Consider the following 17052-nt stretch of genomic DNA (forward strand, 5'->3'; position numbering starts at 1 on the left):
TATTTTGATGATATGTTCAAGATTATAAAATTCTCTGATTACTGTTTTAATTTGTTGCAATACTGATAGTCTTTTTTTTTTAAGTGTATCTTATTGATTATGCTATTACACTTGTCCCAATTTTTTTCCCCTTTGCCCCCCTCTGCCCGATACCTCCCTTCCCTCCAGCAATACCCATCCTCCCTTGGTTCATGCCCATTGGTCATGCATATAGGTTCTTTGGCTTCTCCATTTACTTTACTGTTCTTAACATCACCCTGTCTATTTTGTACCTACCAGGTATGCTTCTTGATCCCTGGACCTAAACCTCCATATGATCTCAATATCTATGCTTCTGTTCCTGTTCTAGTTGTTTGCTTAGTTTTCCTTTTTTTTTTTTTTTAAGATTGATTTGTTGATAGTTGTGAGTTGTCATTTTACTGTTCATAGTTCTGATATTCTTTTCCTTAAATGTGTCCCTGTGACATTTCATGCAAAATGGCTTGGTTCTTATGAACACCTTTAGCGTTACCTTGTCTGGGAAGTGCTTTATCCACCTTTCCATTATAAATGATAGCTTTGCTGGATAGAATAATCTTGGTTGTAGGTCCTTGTTTTTCGTCGCTTTGAATACTTCTTGCCAGTCCCTTCTTGCCTGCAAAGTTTCTTTTGAGAAATCAACTGACAGTCCTATGGGAACTCCTTTGTAAGTAATCCTCTACTTTTCTCTTGCTGCTTTTAAGATTCCTTATCTTTAATCTTCAGCATTTTAATTATGCTGTGTCTTGGTGTGGTCCTCTTTAAGTCTAGCTTGTTTGGGACTCTGTGCTTCCTGGACTTGTATGTCTATGCCCTTCGCGAAATTAGGGATGTTTTCTTCATTATTTTTTTCACATAAGCTTTCAATTTCTTGCTCTTCCTCTTCTCCTTCTGGCACCCTTATGATTCTGATATTGGTACATTTAAAGTTTTCCCAAACATTCCTAAGGTTCTCATTTTTTTCAATTCTTGTTTCTTTATTTTTTATTGGTTGAATGTTCATTTCTTCCTTATGTTCCAAATCATTGATTTGAATCCCGGCTTCTGTCTGTTCACCATTGGTTTTGTGTGGATTTTTTCTCATTTCACTTAGTATAGTCTTCACTTCTTCCCTCATGTGTACTCAGTCATTTCTGTGAGCATTGTTATCGCCATTGTTTTGAATTCTAAATTCATTAGGTTGGCTATCTCCTCGTCACTTAGTTCTCCCTCTAGAGCCTTGCCCTGCTCCCTCTTGGGCTATACGCCTCTGTCTCCTCAACTTCACAGGCTCCTATGTTTGCCTCTGTGTATCAGGTAGAGCTACCTGTTGTGTTGTAAGAGGAAGAGCCTTAGGTATTTGTCAGTGCTGGGCAACTGATTTCACAGGTTTCTGGCGCTGTACGTGGGCGAGGGGTCACAGAGAACAATGCCACTTGCTTGGCACTTGCCCCTTTTCTAGTCACTTGACCCGCTTCCCGTATGTAACTGGACCTTCTAGGTGTTGTCCTGGTGATGGTTCCCAGGGTGGGTGGGTTTGTGTATGTTCTAAGACCATGGGGGCCCTCTAAACAGACTCTGCTGAGAGACTGCCAGTTTATTCCGCCTCCTCAAACCCCACTGGTTTTCCCACCCAGAAGCAATGAGGCTTCATTTTCCTGGTGCTGGTCCTTTGGGTTGTGTGGTTTGGCCTGGGACTGGGATCACTCCCCAAGGTGTCCCTCCTGGCTTTTATAATGTGTGACTACTCTTTTTGCCAGCCAGCCACAGCCACTGCCTCGGTGCCGCCGCCCACTGCCCAGGTTCTCTGTCTCTGTCCCTCCTCCCCATCTTTATATCTTTGTTTGTTGGACTTCCATGTAGTTTGATTTTCTGGTAGTTCTGGTTATGCAAGGAGGTGAAGCATGTCTACCTAGGCCTTGATCTTGGCTGGGAGTTGATAGATTCTTTTTATTATCTTTTTTTTAATAGAAAGTTGAAAAATTCCAGGCAGAAATGCCTTTTGATTTTTGATTTTGTTTTTCTAATTTTATTCCAGTAATATCAGAGAATGTTGTTTTATTACTTCTACTTTTTGGAACTGTATTGCCTGTCTATAAAGGTTACTGTTAGGATTAACTGATTAAAATACCATGATATGGCACATATTATATACTCAGTATGTTAGCTTTTATTATTATTCACTTTGCTGTAGTAGGAGTACCCAGGCTCTGTAGCTTCAGCTTCACTGGAGAGGACACTCCAGCGTCATCGCAAGATGTCGATTCAACACGGGAGGAGACAGATACCGTGTCACTCCCGAGTCGGACTGCACAGCCATTCTCGGCGGTGCAGATAGACTCTTAAGAAGCTACACCATCGTCTCTCGAGACGGACGGCTGCCGATGATGTTATAGAGTTGTACCAATTTCTTTCCCCCCTGCTCCCCTCCACCCATTGACCTCCCCTCCGTCCAGTTGTCCCCCCCCCCAGTCCATGTCCATTGGTTGTGCATATAGTTCTTCTCAACATCTTCCTGTCTACTCCACTCCCTCCTACTATGCTTCCTAATTCCTGCATAATCTCCCTCCCTTTCCCCCATCCCCCTCCCCGCTGACCTCCCCCCTATATGTTCCTCATACCTATAATTCTTTTTCCACTCTCGTTGCCTACTTAGTTTGCCTTTGTTTTGATTCCCTAGCTTCTGTTGTTGGTTGTTGTGATATAGTTTTCATTTTAATATTCATAGTTTTGATCCTCTTTCTTCTAAACAAGTACTTTTAACATGTCATATAACAGTGGTTTGGATCTGATGAACTCTTTCAGTTTTACTTTGTCCTGGAAGCACTTTCTCCGCCCTTCTATTCTGAATGACAGCTTCGCTGGATAGAGTAATCGTGGTTGTAGGGTTTTGCTTTTCATTACTTTGAATATTTCTTGCCGGTCCCTTCTTACCTGCAGGGTCTCCTTTGAGAAATCAGCTGATAGTCTAATTGGGACCCCTTTGTACATAATTCTCTTTCTCTCTTGGTGCTTTTAAGATTCTCTATCTTTAATTTTTGACATTTTGATTATAATGTGTCTTGGTGTGGTTTTCCCTTTGTCCAGTTTATTTGGAACTCTCTGTGCTTCCTGGACCTGTACAAGTCTTATTTCCTTTCCCAAGTTAGGGAAGTTCTTTTTCATTATTTTTGCACATAGTTTTTAAATTTCTAGTTCTCTTCTTCACCTTCTGGCAACCCTATCATTCGTATGTTCGCTCGCTCATAGATGTCCCATAGGTTTCTGAGCTTCTTCTCATTTTCCTCACTTCTCGTTTCCTCTTTCTGCACTGGTTGACTGTTTTTTTCTTTCCTGTGTTCCAATTTGTTGATTTGATCCCTGGTTTTCCTTCCCTCACCACTTGTTTTGTATGTGTTTTTGTTAATTTCAGCAGCACTAGCCTTCATTCCTTCCCCGTCTTAAGTCCCGCTGTTATTTCTGTAAGCTGTCTTATAACTATAGCTCTGAACTGAGTCTCAGAGATTATCTATCCATTCATCCATTAAATCATTTATTTGCTTTCTGTTCAACGCATGATTGGGATCTCTATCACTATCCCTGCCATCCTGACAGTTTTCATTTACCTTTCCTTCCTGGGCGGGGCTGTCACACCTCCTAAGCTATCGGGGGCAGAGCCCTGTGCACTCGTCACTACCCGCGACCCTTCTCACCACACTGTGGCGCTTTGTGTGGGGGCAGGGGCCCAAGATGGATTCCTGCTGTTCACTCTCCGCTGAGACCAGGAGCCTCCTCCTCGGTCCCCATGCCCTCTCGGCCTCACAGCCCGAGGCAATGGGAGTCAGCCTTCCTGGTGTTGGAATCGTGAGCTCCCAGGTTTGGTCTGCAGCCAGGGGTGCTTCCCAGGAGCTTCTCACCTCCCCTTAAATACGGGTGCCTGTGCTCACCGCAGTTCCGCTGCTCGTCGCTGCAGCTGCTGCTGCCAACACAGCTTGATCTCTCCACCCTGGCTTCGCCCCTCCTACCCGTCCGGAGAAGCACCACTTGTTTATAACTTCATACATTGGACTTCCACATAGCTTTATTTTCTGGAACTTCTCGTTATTTCTGGTTTTGCTGTAGTTGTAGTTTTTCTTAGTTGTGGAGGGAGGCAGAGCATGTCAGTCTAGGCCTCCATCTTGGCCGTAAGTGTGTAAGTTCTTTATACATTTTGCATATTAACCCTTAGGAGATGTATGTGCGAATGTATTCTCCCATTCTGTGGGCTGTCTTATTTTGTTGATGATTTCCTTTGCTCTGCAAAAACTTTTTAGTTTGCTGTTGTCCCAATTGTTTATTTTTTCTTTTGTTTCCTTTGCTTGGGGAGATATATACTATAAAATAGCGCTATGAGCAATGTCCAAGATTTTGCTGCCTATGTTTTCTTCTATGATTTTTATTGTTTTGGGTCTAACATTTAACTCTTTGATTCATTTTATTCTTTATGTGTTGTAAGAAGGTGGACTAGTTTATTTTTCTGCACATATCTGTCCAGTTTTCATAGTACCATTTATTGAATAAACTCTCTTTAGCCCATTGTGTGTGCTTGATTCCTTTGTCAAATATTTAATTGATAATAAAGGTGGGGGTTTATTTCTGGGCTCTCATTTTGTTCCATTGATCGATGTGTCTGTTTTTATGCCAGTACCATGCCGTTTTCATTACTGTGGCCTTATAGCATAGTTTGATATTATGTAGTGTGATTCCTTCAAGTTTGTTTTTCTTTCTCAGAACTGCTGTTTCTCTATGGGGCCTTTTGTGGTTCTCTATATGTTTTTGAAATATTTGTTCTAGTTCTGTGAAATACATCTTTGGAATCTTGAAAGAAATTGTTTCGAATCTATAGATTGCTTTGGGTAGTGTGGACATTTTAATGATGTTAATTCTTCCTATCCATGAACACGGTATATGCATCCACTTAATTGTATCTTCTTCAATGTCTTATAATTTTCCAAATACAAGTCTTTTGCATCCTTATTTAGATTTATTCCTAGATATTTCATTCTTTTTGTAGCAGTTGTAAATGGATTGTTTACTTAATTTCCCTTTCTGTTAGTTCGTTGTTGATATCTAAAAGTGCAACTGATTTCTGGATATTAATTTTATATCCTGCTACTTTACTGAGTTCATTTATCAGTTCTAATAGTTTTTTGGTGGAATCTTTGGGGTTCTCTATATACAGTATTATGTCATCTGCAAATAATCACAGTTTTACTTCTTCCTTTCTGATCGGTTGCCTTTTAATTTTTCTTCTTGTCTGATTGCTGTGTGGCTAGGATGTCCAGTACTATGTTGAATAAGAGAGGTGAAAGTGAATATCCCTGTCTTGTACCCGATCTTAAGGGAATGCTTGTAGTTTTTGCCCATTGAGTATGATGCTGGCAGTGGCTTTGTCATATGTGGCCTTTATTATGTTTAGCTATGTTCCCTCTAATCCCATTGTGCTGAGAGTTTTATCATAAATGGGTGTTGGATTTTATCTAATACTTTTCTGCATCTGTTAATATGATTATGTGATTTTTATCGTTTATTTTTTTTTTTTGTGGTGAATCACATTTATTGATTTGCTAATGTACCAACCTTACATTTCCAGAATAATATCCCACTTGATCCTGGTGTATGATCTTTTTGATGCCTTGCTGTATTTGGTTGCTAATAGTTTGTTGAAGATTTTAGCGTCTATGCTCATCAGGGATCTTGGACTATAATTTTCATTTTTTATAGTGTCTTTATCTAGTTTTGAAATTAGGTGAATGCTGGCCTTGTAAAATGAGTTTGGAGCCTCCCTTCCTCTTGAATTCTAGGAAATAGTTTAAGAAGGAGAGGAGTTATTTGTTCTCAGAATGTTTGGTAAAATTCACTTGTGAAGCCATCTGGTACAGGGCTTTTGTTTGTTGGGAGTATTTTGATTACTGCTTCAATTTCACTTGGTATAATACAGATTCTCTGATTCTTCCTGATTTACTTTGGGAGTTGTATGTTTCTAGGAGTTTATCCATTTTATCCAGGTTGCCCAGTTGTTGACATATAGATGTTCATAATATTTTTTTACAATCCTTTGCATTACATTTAAAAAATATATATTTTATTGATTATGTTGTTACAGTAGTCTCAATTTATTTTCCCCTTTGCTCCCCTCCACCCAGTACCCTCCTTTCCTCTAACAGTCCCACCCCCCTTAGTTCATGTCCATGGGTCGTGCATATAAGTTATTTGGCTTCACCCTTTCCTATATTATTCTTAACTTCCCCCTGTCTATTTTGTACCAACCAATTATGTTTCCTAATCCCTGCTCCATTTCCCCATTTCTCCCCCTTCTTCTTCCCAGCTGATAACCATCCAGATGATCCTCATACCTATGATTCTGTTCCTATTCTGGTTTGCTTAGTTGGAGTTTGTTTTTATTTTTTAAATTCAGTTGTTAATAGTTGTGAGTTTGTCATTTTAATGTTCATAATTTTGATCTTCTTTTTCTTAAGTAAGTCCCTTTAACATTTCATATACTAAGGGCTTGGTGATGATGAGCTCTTTAGCTTCACCTTGTCTGGGAAGCACCTTACTTGCCCTTCCATTCTAATGATAGCTTTGCTGGATAGAGTAATCTTGATTGTAGGTCTTTGCTTTTAATCACTTTGAATCCTTCTTGCCTGCAAAGTTTCTTTTGAGAAACCAGCTGAGAGTCTTATAGTCACCCCTTTGTATGTGACTTTATGCTTTTCTCTTGCTGCTTTTAAGATTCTCTTTATTTTGAACCTTTGGCATTTTAATTATGATGTGTCTTGATGTGGTCCTCTTTGAATCTAGCTTGCCTGGGACTCTGTGCTTACTGGACCTGTATGTCTGTTCCTTGGCCAAATTTGGGAAGTTTATTTATTTATTTATTATTTTTTCACATAAGCTTTCATTTCCTTCTCTTCCTTGCCTCCCCCTGGCACCCCCATGATTCAGATGCTGGCACATTCAAAGTTGTCCCAGAGGTTCCCAGGCCTCTCCTCATCTTTTCAATTTTTGTTTCCTCTTTTTGTACTGGTTGACTTTTTTCCCTTATATTCCAAATTATTGACTTGAACTCCAGTTTTCTTCTCTTCACCATTGGTCTTGTGTGGATTTTCCTTCGTTTCACTTAGCATAGCCTTCACTTCTTCTCTTATGTGTTTGATGTACTTAAGCATATTTGTCAAGCCTGTGAGCATCTTTATCACCAGTGTTTTCAACTCTGCATCTATTTGGTTGGCTATCTCCTCATCTGTTGGGTTGGTTATCTCCTCATCGCTTAGTTCTCCCACTGGAACCTTCATCCGTTCCCTCTTTTGGGCCATACTTCTCTGTCTCCTCATCCTGACAGGCTCCTGTGTTTGTTTTCCTCTGTTTCTTAGGTAGAGCTGTCGCACCTGTTACGTTGTAAGGGGCGGAGCCTTAGGTGTTCATCAGTACAGGTCGACCCATTTCACAAGTTGTGGCACTGTGTGTGGGGGAGGGATCTGGGAGGGAACAATGCCGCTTGCTCAGCACTCGCCCCTTTTCCAGGTACTTCTCCCGCATTCATATGGGCCCGGCATCTCTCTAGCTCTTGCCCTGGCTGTCGTTTCCAGAATGGATGGGTCTCCAGATGTCCTAGGACCATGGGGGCCCTTTAAACAAGCGGACTCTGCTGAGAGACCGGCGATTTCTGCCTTCACTCGAACCCCCATTGGTTTGCACAGTCAATAGCAATGAGGCTTTATTATCCCTGGAGCTGGAACCATGAGCTGTGTGGTCTGATCTGGTGCTGGGAGTGGTCCCCAGGTATCTCTCTCGACTTTTTAGAATGTGTGATTTTGCTTTCTGCTGGCCTGCCGCTGCTGCCACCGCACCATGTCCTCTCTGCTCCAGCTCTGCCCCTCCTACCTGTCTGGATGAATATTTCTTCTTTATATCTTTTTTGGATTTACATGCAGCTTGATTTTCTGGAACTTCTGGTTGTCTCTAGTTTGGAGGTAGTAGTATTCCTTCTTAGTTGTGGAGGGATACGCAGCCTCTCTGACCAGGGCTCCATCTTGGTCAGAAGTCCCACAAAATGTTTCTTAAGCTTGCCTCATTTCTTAAAATTCTTTTTTTTCCTTTTTGCTGCTTTTCCTGGGTGTTTTTTTCTACTTGTCTTTCAATTCACTGTTTTGATCCTCTGCTTCATTTAACCTACTGTTTAATCCTTCCAGTGTATTTTTTATTTGAAATGTTACTTTCTTAATTTCTGGCCATTCATTTTTTGTGCTTACTCTGTCTTTTTTCATGCTGTTGGATATCCTTATAATCATTAATCTGTCTTGATAAATTGCTTGCCTCTACTTGGAAGCTTTTTTTTTGGAGAATTTTCTTGTTCTTTCATCATTTGTGGTCTCTTTCTTTGTCTTCCCATTTTGGCTGCTGCTTTGTATTTATTTGTATGTATTAGGTAGATCTTCAAAGATTCTGGTGTAGGCCTTTGTAAGATGCTGCTTGTGACTGGCCCTGGTCAACCTGTCTGGAGCTATCTACAATCCACAGCTTGTGGATCCCTCTGCTGGGTGTGTTTGTGTGCAAAAAGAACTAGGCTGGCTAAGTCTGGTTTGGCTCATTGGATTGAGTGCTGGCCTGTGAAGCAAATGTAGTTGGTGTAATTACCGGACAGGGCACCTGCCTGGGTTGTGGGCCAGATCCCCAGTTGGGGACATGCAAAAGGCAACCAGTCACACTTGGACGTTTCTCTCCCTCCCTTTCCCTCTCTCTAAAACTATATCAATAAAAACTTTAAAAAAAATTAAAACCAGGCTGCACACTAGGGCTGGATTTTATCAGCACTCGGCCTGGGGGAGAGTCAGCTGAAATCTCATAGAGCTCCCAGAGTTCTGTCTTATTTGTTAAACTAATTGGTAATATAGCCTCAAGCTGTAATCAGCAGCTTAAGCTGCTCTGTGGGGCAGAGTAATTCCTGTATGTGGGGCTATTGCTTCCCCTCAAGCTGATGCCATTTGGAGAAGACTGCTCTGCCTCAGAATGATGGCTCCTGCAGTATGGAGAATGACTCAGCACAGGAATCGTGGCAGTTGTTCCTTCAGTTGTCTCCCCAGAGCCACCAATCCCAGAGTCTTCGGAAAGACCTGTATGTAGTCCACTGTATCCTTCCTCTGCCAGAGCCCAGGGTCAGTGTCTGTAAACGAAATTTTGTGCGTTGGCCTTTTAAGAGGCTCTCTTGGTCTCTAGCCATCTTTCCCTGGCAGACTGAAACCCTACTGTTTTTCACAGCTCAATGTTTTCTGGGTTCCTTTGTGGCTCTGGTGCTGTAGGCTGGGGAGCCCAGCTTGGGGTTTAGACCCCACACTTCTCAGGGGAACCCCCTGGCTACTGAAATTTCCCTCCAGCACTTTAGCTACCTGTGGGAGCCCAGCCAGCCCTCTTGTGCCTTCTCTGCTCTCCCTACCGATCTCATTGTGGTGAAGTGGTTTCTTCTGTCTGTCTGTGTTGATAAGGCTTCTCTCCAGCTAGTGTTCAGTTGGTTATTCAGGATGATTTCTCCCCAATTTAGTTGTAATTCCAGATTGGTCCTGGGAGAAAGTTAGTGTAGTTTCCACTTACTTTTTCACCATCTTGGATCTCTAAAATAAATTTTGATTATTTACTCAGTCTCTGTTAAGAAATTATGGTTCATCTAAATTCAGGGTGTAACAGTGATGTCTTTCAGGAAGCTATCATTTTCAAGTACTAGAACATCCCATGATAGTAGCTTAAACATTAACAACAGAGTTTTCACATATGGACACATTTATCACATATGACCATCAGAGATTTTAGATAGTTCTAGGATTGATAACAGCAACTGCACATTGTCATCAGTGGCTCAGGCTGTTTAAATCTTTCTGCCTGCTCTCTAGTATGTGTATGATAACATTTATCTACTCTTAATTTCAGTGTGGCTGTTGCACAGTTCAGCACCAAGCTTTCCCCACACTGAGTCTCCTAGGAATAGAAAAGGAAGTTGGGGCAAAAGCACTAACCCTTTGAGAAGCTTTCTGTTTTATTAGAAGATGAAAATCTTTCTCAGAGGCTTCCGGTAGCTCTTCCATATGTGTCATTGGCTAGACCAAGATAATTTTCTCATCATTAGCCAGCTAGATTACCACCAACAATAAGAAATGGCATTGGCATAATTGGCTTAGGACAATGATATTCATCTGTTAGGATGGGCATATTGCTCTCTAATCAAAATTGGTGTCCATGACTTCCAGCCAAAATGGAGGTATAGACAGATATGCTGCATCTCACTCCACCACTAACAAGGAATACAACATCAAAACTAGAAACAACCAGAAGTTCCAGAAAATCAAACTACATGGAAGTCCAGAAAACAAAGATATAAAGAATACTCATCCAGACAGGTGGAAGGGGCGGAGAGGATGCGGTGTGGTGGCGGCAGCAGCAACAGTGACAGTGGCCAGCCAGCAGAAAGCGCAGACACACATTTTAAAAAGTCAGGAGGCACACCTGGGGAACGTTCCCAGCTCCTCACCAGCCCTCGAAACTCATGGTCCCAGCACCGGGGAAAATCAAGTCTCATTGCTTCTGACTTTGCAGAGCAGCGGGGGTTGGGATGGAGACAGAAACTGCCGGTCTCACAGCAGAGTCCGCTTGTTTAAAGGGCTCCCACAGTCCTAAAACATCCGAAGACCCATCCATTCTGAGAACAACGGCCAGGCCAGCAGCTAGAGAGACACCAGTCTGGTGCGGAAGTGGGAGAGGTGCCCAGAAAAGGGGTGAGTGCTGGGCAAGCGGCATTGTTCCCTGTTGGACCCTTCCCCCACATACAGCGCCACCACGTGGTGAAACAGGTTGCCCTGCACTGATGAATCCCTAAGGCTACGCCCCTTAAAACGAACAGGAGCAACAGCTCTATGTAGGACGCGGAGACTAACAGAGGAGCTTATCAGAATGAGGAGACAGAGAAGTATGGCCCCAAAGGGGAAACGGATCAAGGTTCCAGTGGGAGAACTAAGTGACGAGGAGATAGACAACATAACAGACACAGAATTCAAAACACTGGTGATAAAGATGCTCACAGGCTTGACATATGCTTGAGTACGGCAAACACCTAAGAGAAGAAGTGACGGCTTTGCTAAGTGAAACGAAAGAAAATCCACACAAAACCAATGGTGAAGGGAAGGAAATGGGGTTCAAATCAATGATAAGAAAAAAAGTCAACCAGTGCAGAATGAGGAAGCAAGAATTGAAAAAAATGAGGAAAGCCCTGGCTGCTATGGCTCAGTGACTTGAGCGTTGGCCTGCGAGCCAAGTGTCGCTGGTTTGATTCCCAGTCAGGGCACATGACTTAGGTTGCACATCAGGTCCCCAGTTTAGGGCCCGAGTGAGAGGCAACCACACAGTGATGTTTCTCTCACTCTCATTCCCCTTTCCCCTCTCTCTAAAAATAAATAAATTGAGGAAGAAAAAAAAAGAGAAAAAGAAAAAAAAAGGAGGAAAACTTCCTAAATTTTGCGAAGGAGATGGACATACCAGTCTGGGAAGCACAGAGGGTCCCGGGCGAGCTGGGCCCAGAGGGGACGACACCAGGAAGCATCATGAATGAGATGCCAAAGGTGAGAGATAAAGGGAGAGTCCTGGGGACAGCAAGAGAGAGGCTGAGAGTTGCCTACAGGGGTGTGCCTATAGGACTATCAGCTGATTTCTCAGAGGACACTTTGCAGGCAGGAAGGACTGGCAAGCAGTATTCAACGTGATGAAAGGCAACCTGCAACCAGGATTACTCTTATCCAGCAAAGCTATCATTTGGAATGGAAGGGCAGATGAAGTGCTTCCCAGACAAGGTGAAGCTAAAGGAGTTCATCATCACCAAGCCATTATTATATGAAATGTCAAAGGGACTTACTTAAGAAAATGAAGATCAAAATTATGAACACCAAAATGACAACAAACTCACAACTATCAACAACTGAATCTAAAAAAATGAAAGCAAAATCCAACTAAGCAAACCAGAATAGGAACAGAATCATAGGTATGGGGATCATTTGGAGGGTTATCAGCTGGGAGGGGGGAGGGTGATAAATGGGGATATGTTGCAAAGATTAAGAAGCATATTTGGTTGGTACAAAATAGACAGGGGGAAGTTAAGAAAAACATAGGAATGGATGAAGCCAAAGAACTTATATGCACAACCCATGGACATGAACTAAGGGGGATAGGATTGCTGGAGGGAAGTGGGGTACTGGACAGAGGGGAGCAAAGGGGGAAAAATTGAAACTACTGTAACAACATAATCAATAAAATATACTTTAGAAAAATTGGTGTTCATTAGCAAGTTAGAAGTGGGGATTTCTGTTGTGTTAATCATTACATTATGCCAGTTATTACCTGTCATATTAGTCTCTGGATAGAACCTAATTGACAACTGTGCTTTTATAAAAGATAGATTTTCTTTTGTGAAAAAGAATCTGAGTGTTGCATAAGTTTGATGATGTATGCTCAACTGTTCTAATGAGTCTGTGAGTGGACATAGAGGAGAAATAATTTTTTGTTCCTTTTGAAGAGGACCGTGAAACCTTTCTTTTTTAAATTGAATTTACTGGAGTGACATTTGTTAATAAAATTATATAGGTATCAGGTATATAGTTTTATAAGACATCATCTGTATATTGTGTTTATCATCCTAAGTGAAACTTTTCTTTGTTAAGAAATAAATGTATGAATCAGAATAATTAGACTAATGTGAGTTTGTTTATGTTTTTTTGTTTAGTCAGAATCTGGAGAAATGAATAGAAACACAGAACTGAAGAAACTTCGAATTTTCGGGGCTGGGCCCAAGGTTGTGGGCTTGGCCATGGGTGCAAAAGATAAAGAAGGTAAAATATGTTACTTAGTATTAAAAGAAATAAGGTACAACAGTGTGGTTATAGCAAGGTTCAAATGATATTTGAATTTTAGTCTGCCTTGGGATTTCCAAAGACTTAGAAACTTGCCACATGGTTCCTAGACAAGTCACCTTTTTTTATGTTAGATAATCTTAAATTTAAGGTGTGAGGAGCCATATTAGGTTGAATTTCTGTAATATTTTGAGAGAGAGAAATTTTCTGCCTCCATGTCTAATGTCACACAGAAATTGTAGTTTCTAAAGGCTAGTTGATGAGAAAGTGGTGAAATTAGTTTCTCACTTAGTGATCTGAGGCTTGTAACTTTTAAATTCAAAGAAAAAGAGGATTGATTTTCTGGCCTTTAGTATCAAAAATTAGTGGGGAGAGCTTATGACTTAAGTTCTAACTGTAATTGTGATATTTTTCTATAATTGCCATAATTATTATTACATTTGATTCAAATAAACTTATGAAAACCTGGTACTCTCAGCTTAGCATGTTTCACACATTTTGTGAGTTAAATTACTTTGTAAGTACACGTCAGTTTTAAAACTCAGCAAAGATTGTGTTGGATATGTTTTTACTGTGTAAGAAATTAATGAAATGCTATGATTACAAGTTGTTAACTATACATTTTTTGATATCAGTAACTAACTCATAATTCAGATTGTGGACTGAACTCTGAAGGGTCAGATATTATTTCATCATTCTCAAAACATTTAGTGTGATATGAGTTACCAAATACATTATAATGTTTATTATTACTAGTTTAAGAATTAAGCACTTTAATTATCTTTTCTATTCTTGTAATTATTGTATTGGCTGGCAGTGTCATAAAGCCAGTCACAAATTAGTCCTTGAAAAGCACTACTTACAGTCAGTATAGAATTAGTAGTTAAACTCTGGAACTTGATTTGCCTGGATTAGAATCCCAAATCTGCCACTAACTAACTGGCTGTGTGATTTGGAGCAAATTATTATCTAACTTCCTATACTTTAGATTCTTTATCTTCAGTGGGAAATAATAATTTTCTACCTCATAGTGTTGTGAGACTTTAACTAATTTAAATAATTTTTAATAGTGTCTGGGCCAGAGTAAGCTCTCAACTTTAGTTTTTGCTATTATTATATAACTATTTTTATTTCAAGATGAGGTCTCCCGAAGACGAAAAGTTACCAACAGGTCAGACGCATTTAACATGCAAATGAGACAACGGAAAGGAACTCTCTCTGTTAACTTTGTAAGTGTTCTGAGATGTGTCAGGAGGGAAAGTTTTTGTTTTTATCTAGTTTTGCGCTTTTTATCTTGCTCTAAAATCTTGGTATGCCATTTAGTTAATTTTATTTGGTTAGAAGACTTAATGGTGAATCTGAAGTTGCCGCTTTGATTATGTAAATGTTAACCTTGCTTTGTACTATATACACAGACTGAATATGAATCTGTAAATTCTTGAGCTGTATTATAGATAGTGCTCAATATTCATTCTCTAACAGACTATTTGTATGTAGGAAGGATGACTTGGTATATTTTATCTCTATAAACTAACTTTCAAGTACCCTAGATTTATAATCTTTCTTTATTATAATTTGATATGCTTTTATTAGCTCACCTGTAGTAGCTCTGAAGACATTTAGGAAGTTTTATGAAAAGCTGTTTACATTTCTCTTAAATAAATATTCAGGATTTAAGTTGTGTTTACTTTTTAGTGTACATTATTTTGTTTCAGTTAAGAAGTTCCTGGTAAAAATTTATTATTACTTATAAAAATAGACTTTCATTTTACTTTGTTTTTTAACAGGTTGATCTCTATGTTTGTATGTTTTGTGGTCGGGGAAATAATGAAGATAAGTTGCTTTTATGTGATGGATGTGATGATAGCTATCATACATTTTGTTTAATTCCCCCACTACCTGATGTGCCCAAAGGAGACTGGAGGTGTCCTAAATGTGTTGCTGAGGTACAGTTTACAGATTCTTTTAAATCAAAGAACAATAATACATGCATACACACGTACTATAAACACATTCCCAAAAGCTTCTTGCACTCTGTTTTTCAATGTTTAAAATTTCTAGGATGTTTAAAAGAAAGTTTTTTTTGTTTGTTTTTTTTCTTCACCTGAGGACATTTTTTCATTGCTTTTGGGGAGAAAGGAAGGGGAAGAGAGACATATGAATGCTAGATAGAAGCATGGATTTGTTGCCTCCCACACACGTCTGGACAGGAAACTGCACCATGGATTGAACCTGCAACCCAGGCACGCGCCCCAGTTGGGACTTGAACCTGCAACTTTTTGGTTGCAGGATGATGCTCCAACTAACTGAGCCACATCAGCCAGGGATAAATAAAATCTCCAGGATTTTTAAGAGAGGTATTGAATGGAACTGTAAAAATTGTATCCTGACAGATGCCTTTCAAAGTTTCTTTTTCTCACTATTTTTCAACAATTCTGCTTATTACTGTTATATAACTTTTTATTTCAAGATGAGACTTGCTAGAATGTTCATATTCCTGGTAAACAATAAAAATGAAGATAGGTTATATGTTATTTATTTTTATTTTTTAATTAAAAAAGGTAAAAGTCACACATGGAACTCTTAACACTTAGGAATTATGCATTCAGCTTTTGTGCTACCAAATAAACTGATGGTATCTGTTTGTTTATATTTTGATTTGATTGTATAAATTATTCTTATTGAAAGATTATAATGATGTCATTGTCATGAAATGCCTAGTCTGTTTACTTATTTTAACAAAATGTAATAGGATATTGAAGGAAAGGAGTTGGCTGGGAGTATCTAGATGTATTCAGATGTCTTTTATGGCCTTTGAATTATTATTGAATACTTATTCTCAAGGTTAGATGATTCAAAAGCAGTTCTGCCCTAAGTATTTGTGTTAAGATATTTATCATGGTGATTGATAGTGAGAGAAAACCATTCTTCTAGCTATTCTTGCAATCCAGTGGATACACCTTTATCCATTATCTCCTTCCATTTACATTTATATTTACATAGCAAGACCCACTAATATACTGAGGATGATGGGCATTACTAGGCTTAATTGCAACTGAGTAGTCCTGTAGGTGTTTGTCATGGTACCAGAGCTTAATGCCAACTCCAGAGTTTAAAAGTGTCTATCACACCTTCCTACTGGAAGACTGAAAAATGAAGTTGAGGTTCTAGAACATTATTTTGTAATTCCATATTACAAGTAATGAATACTTGTTTGCTGTCTAAGATTGATGGGATTAGCTTTAGTAGGGAGTGATCAAAGAAGGTAGTGCCTGAGAACTATAATACTTGTTTAGTTCTGTTTCAGTGAGTTAATCTTAGATATTTTGTCTTCCCAGGAATGTAATAAACCTCGAGAAGCCTTTGGATTTGAACAGGCTGTACGAGAGTATACACTTCAGAGCTTTGGAGAGATGGCAGATAATTTTAAGTCTGATTATTTTAATATGCCAGTCCATGTGAGTATCTTATCTTATCTTTAGGTCTATTCAGGAAAGTATGAAGTCCAAAGCTTTTGGTTTGCTTTCTACTTACATTATTTTGTGGAAAACAGGCACAGCTTGAAAAAAGGTTGATAGACCACCAAATTTAAAGACAAGGGGCCTGGCATCTGTTTTTATTTCTTTCACTCTATCATGTGGCATTATGGACTTTTCCTGTTAAATACTTTGTTCTTTAAATTGTTCGTTAACCCCCATGAGTAAACCTTTACAGAAAACCATGAAGTATATGGCAGTTGCTGCTTTTGTTCAGTGATTTATAAATGGAGTTTGCTTCTTTTCTAAGGTTTTTTTTAAGTCCCTATCAAAAAAATTTGCCAAAGCTATTAAAATTAAGGCTTGATTTTGTGTTTCCTTTTTCCTCCTTAATGTCCTAGGTCATTTTTATCCTTCTTAGTTAAGAATCAGCTTGCAAGAAAGGCGGTTCAATTTTATTATGTTTTTCTGGACATCTAAGTTGTCTTCAGCGTTTCCCCATCCTCAGTGGAAAAAGCTAGGACCCCAGTCTTTTCAGCTCTGCGACAGGAGACGGTTTTCTATTTTATCATGGGTTTGTGTTCACTTAACCTATGTATTCTTTTTTAAGTATTTTATTGATTATGTTGTTATAGTAGTTCCAATTTTTTCCCCCTTTACTCCCCTCTGCCCAG

At 39.6% G+C, this 17052-nt stretch overlaps 1 protein-coding gene across 1 annotated transcript in view; it reads left to right on the plus strand.

Moving 5' to 3' along the window:
* KDM5A (lysine demethylase 5A) overlaps positions 1-17052 on the plus strand; it is a 133784-nt gene that overhangs the window by 24675 nt on the left and 92057 nt on the right. The window contains exons 6-9 of the mRNA XM_090273826.1: positions 12776-12881; positions 14040-14131; positions 14690-14848; positions 16241-16360. Coding sequence (XP_090129952.1) covers positions 12776-12881; positions 14040-14131; positions 14690-14848; positions 16241-16360 — 477 coding nt within the window. The remainder of the gene's footprint in view (positions 1-12775; positions 12882-14039; positions 14132-14689; positions 14849-16240; positions 16361-17052) is intronic.

Source organism: Furipterus horrens, unplaced genomic scaffold (assembly GCF_987537825.1).
Source record: "Furipterus horrens unplaced genomic scaffold, mFurHor1.1.pri manual_scaffold_4, whole genome shotgun sequence".
Taxonomy (NCBI): Eukaryota; Metazoa; Chordata; class Mammalia; order Chiroptera; family Furipteridae; genus Furipterus; species Furipterus horrens.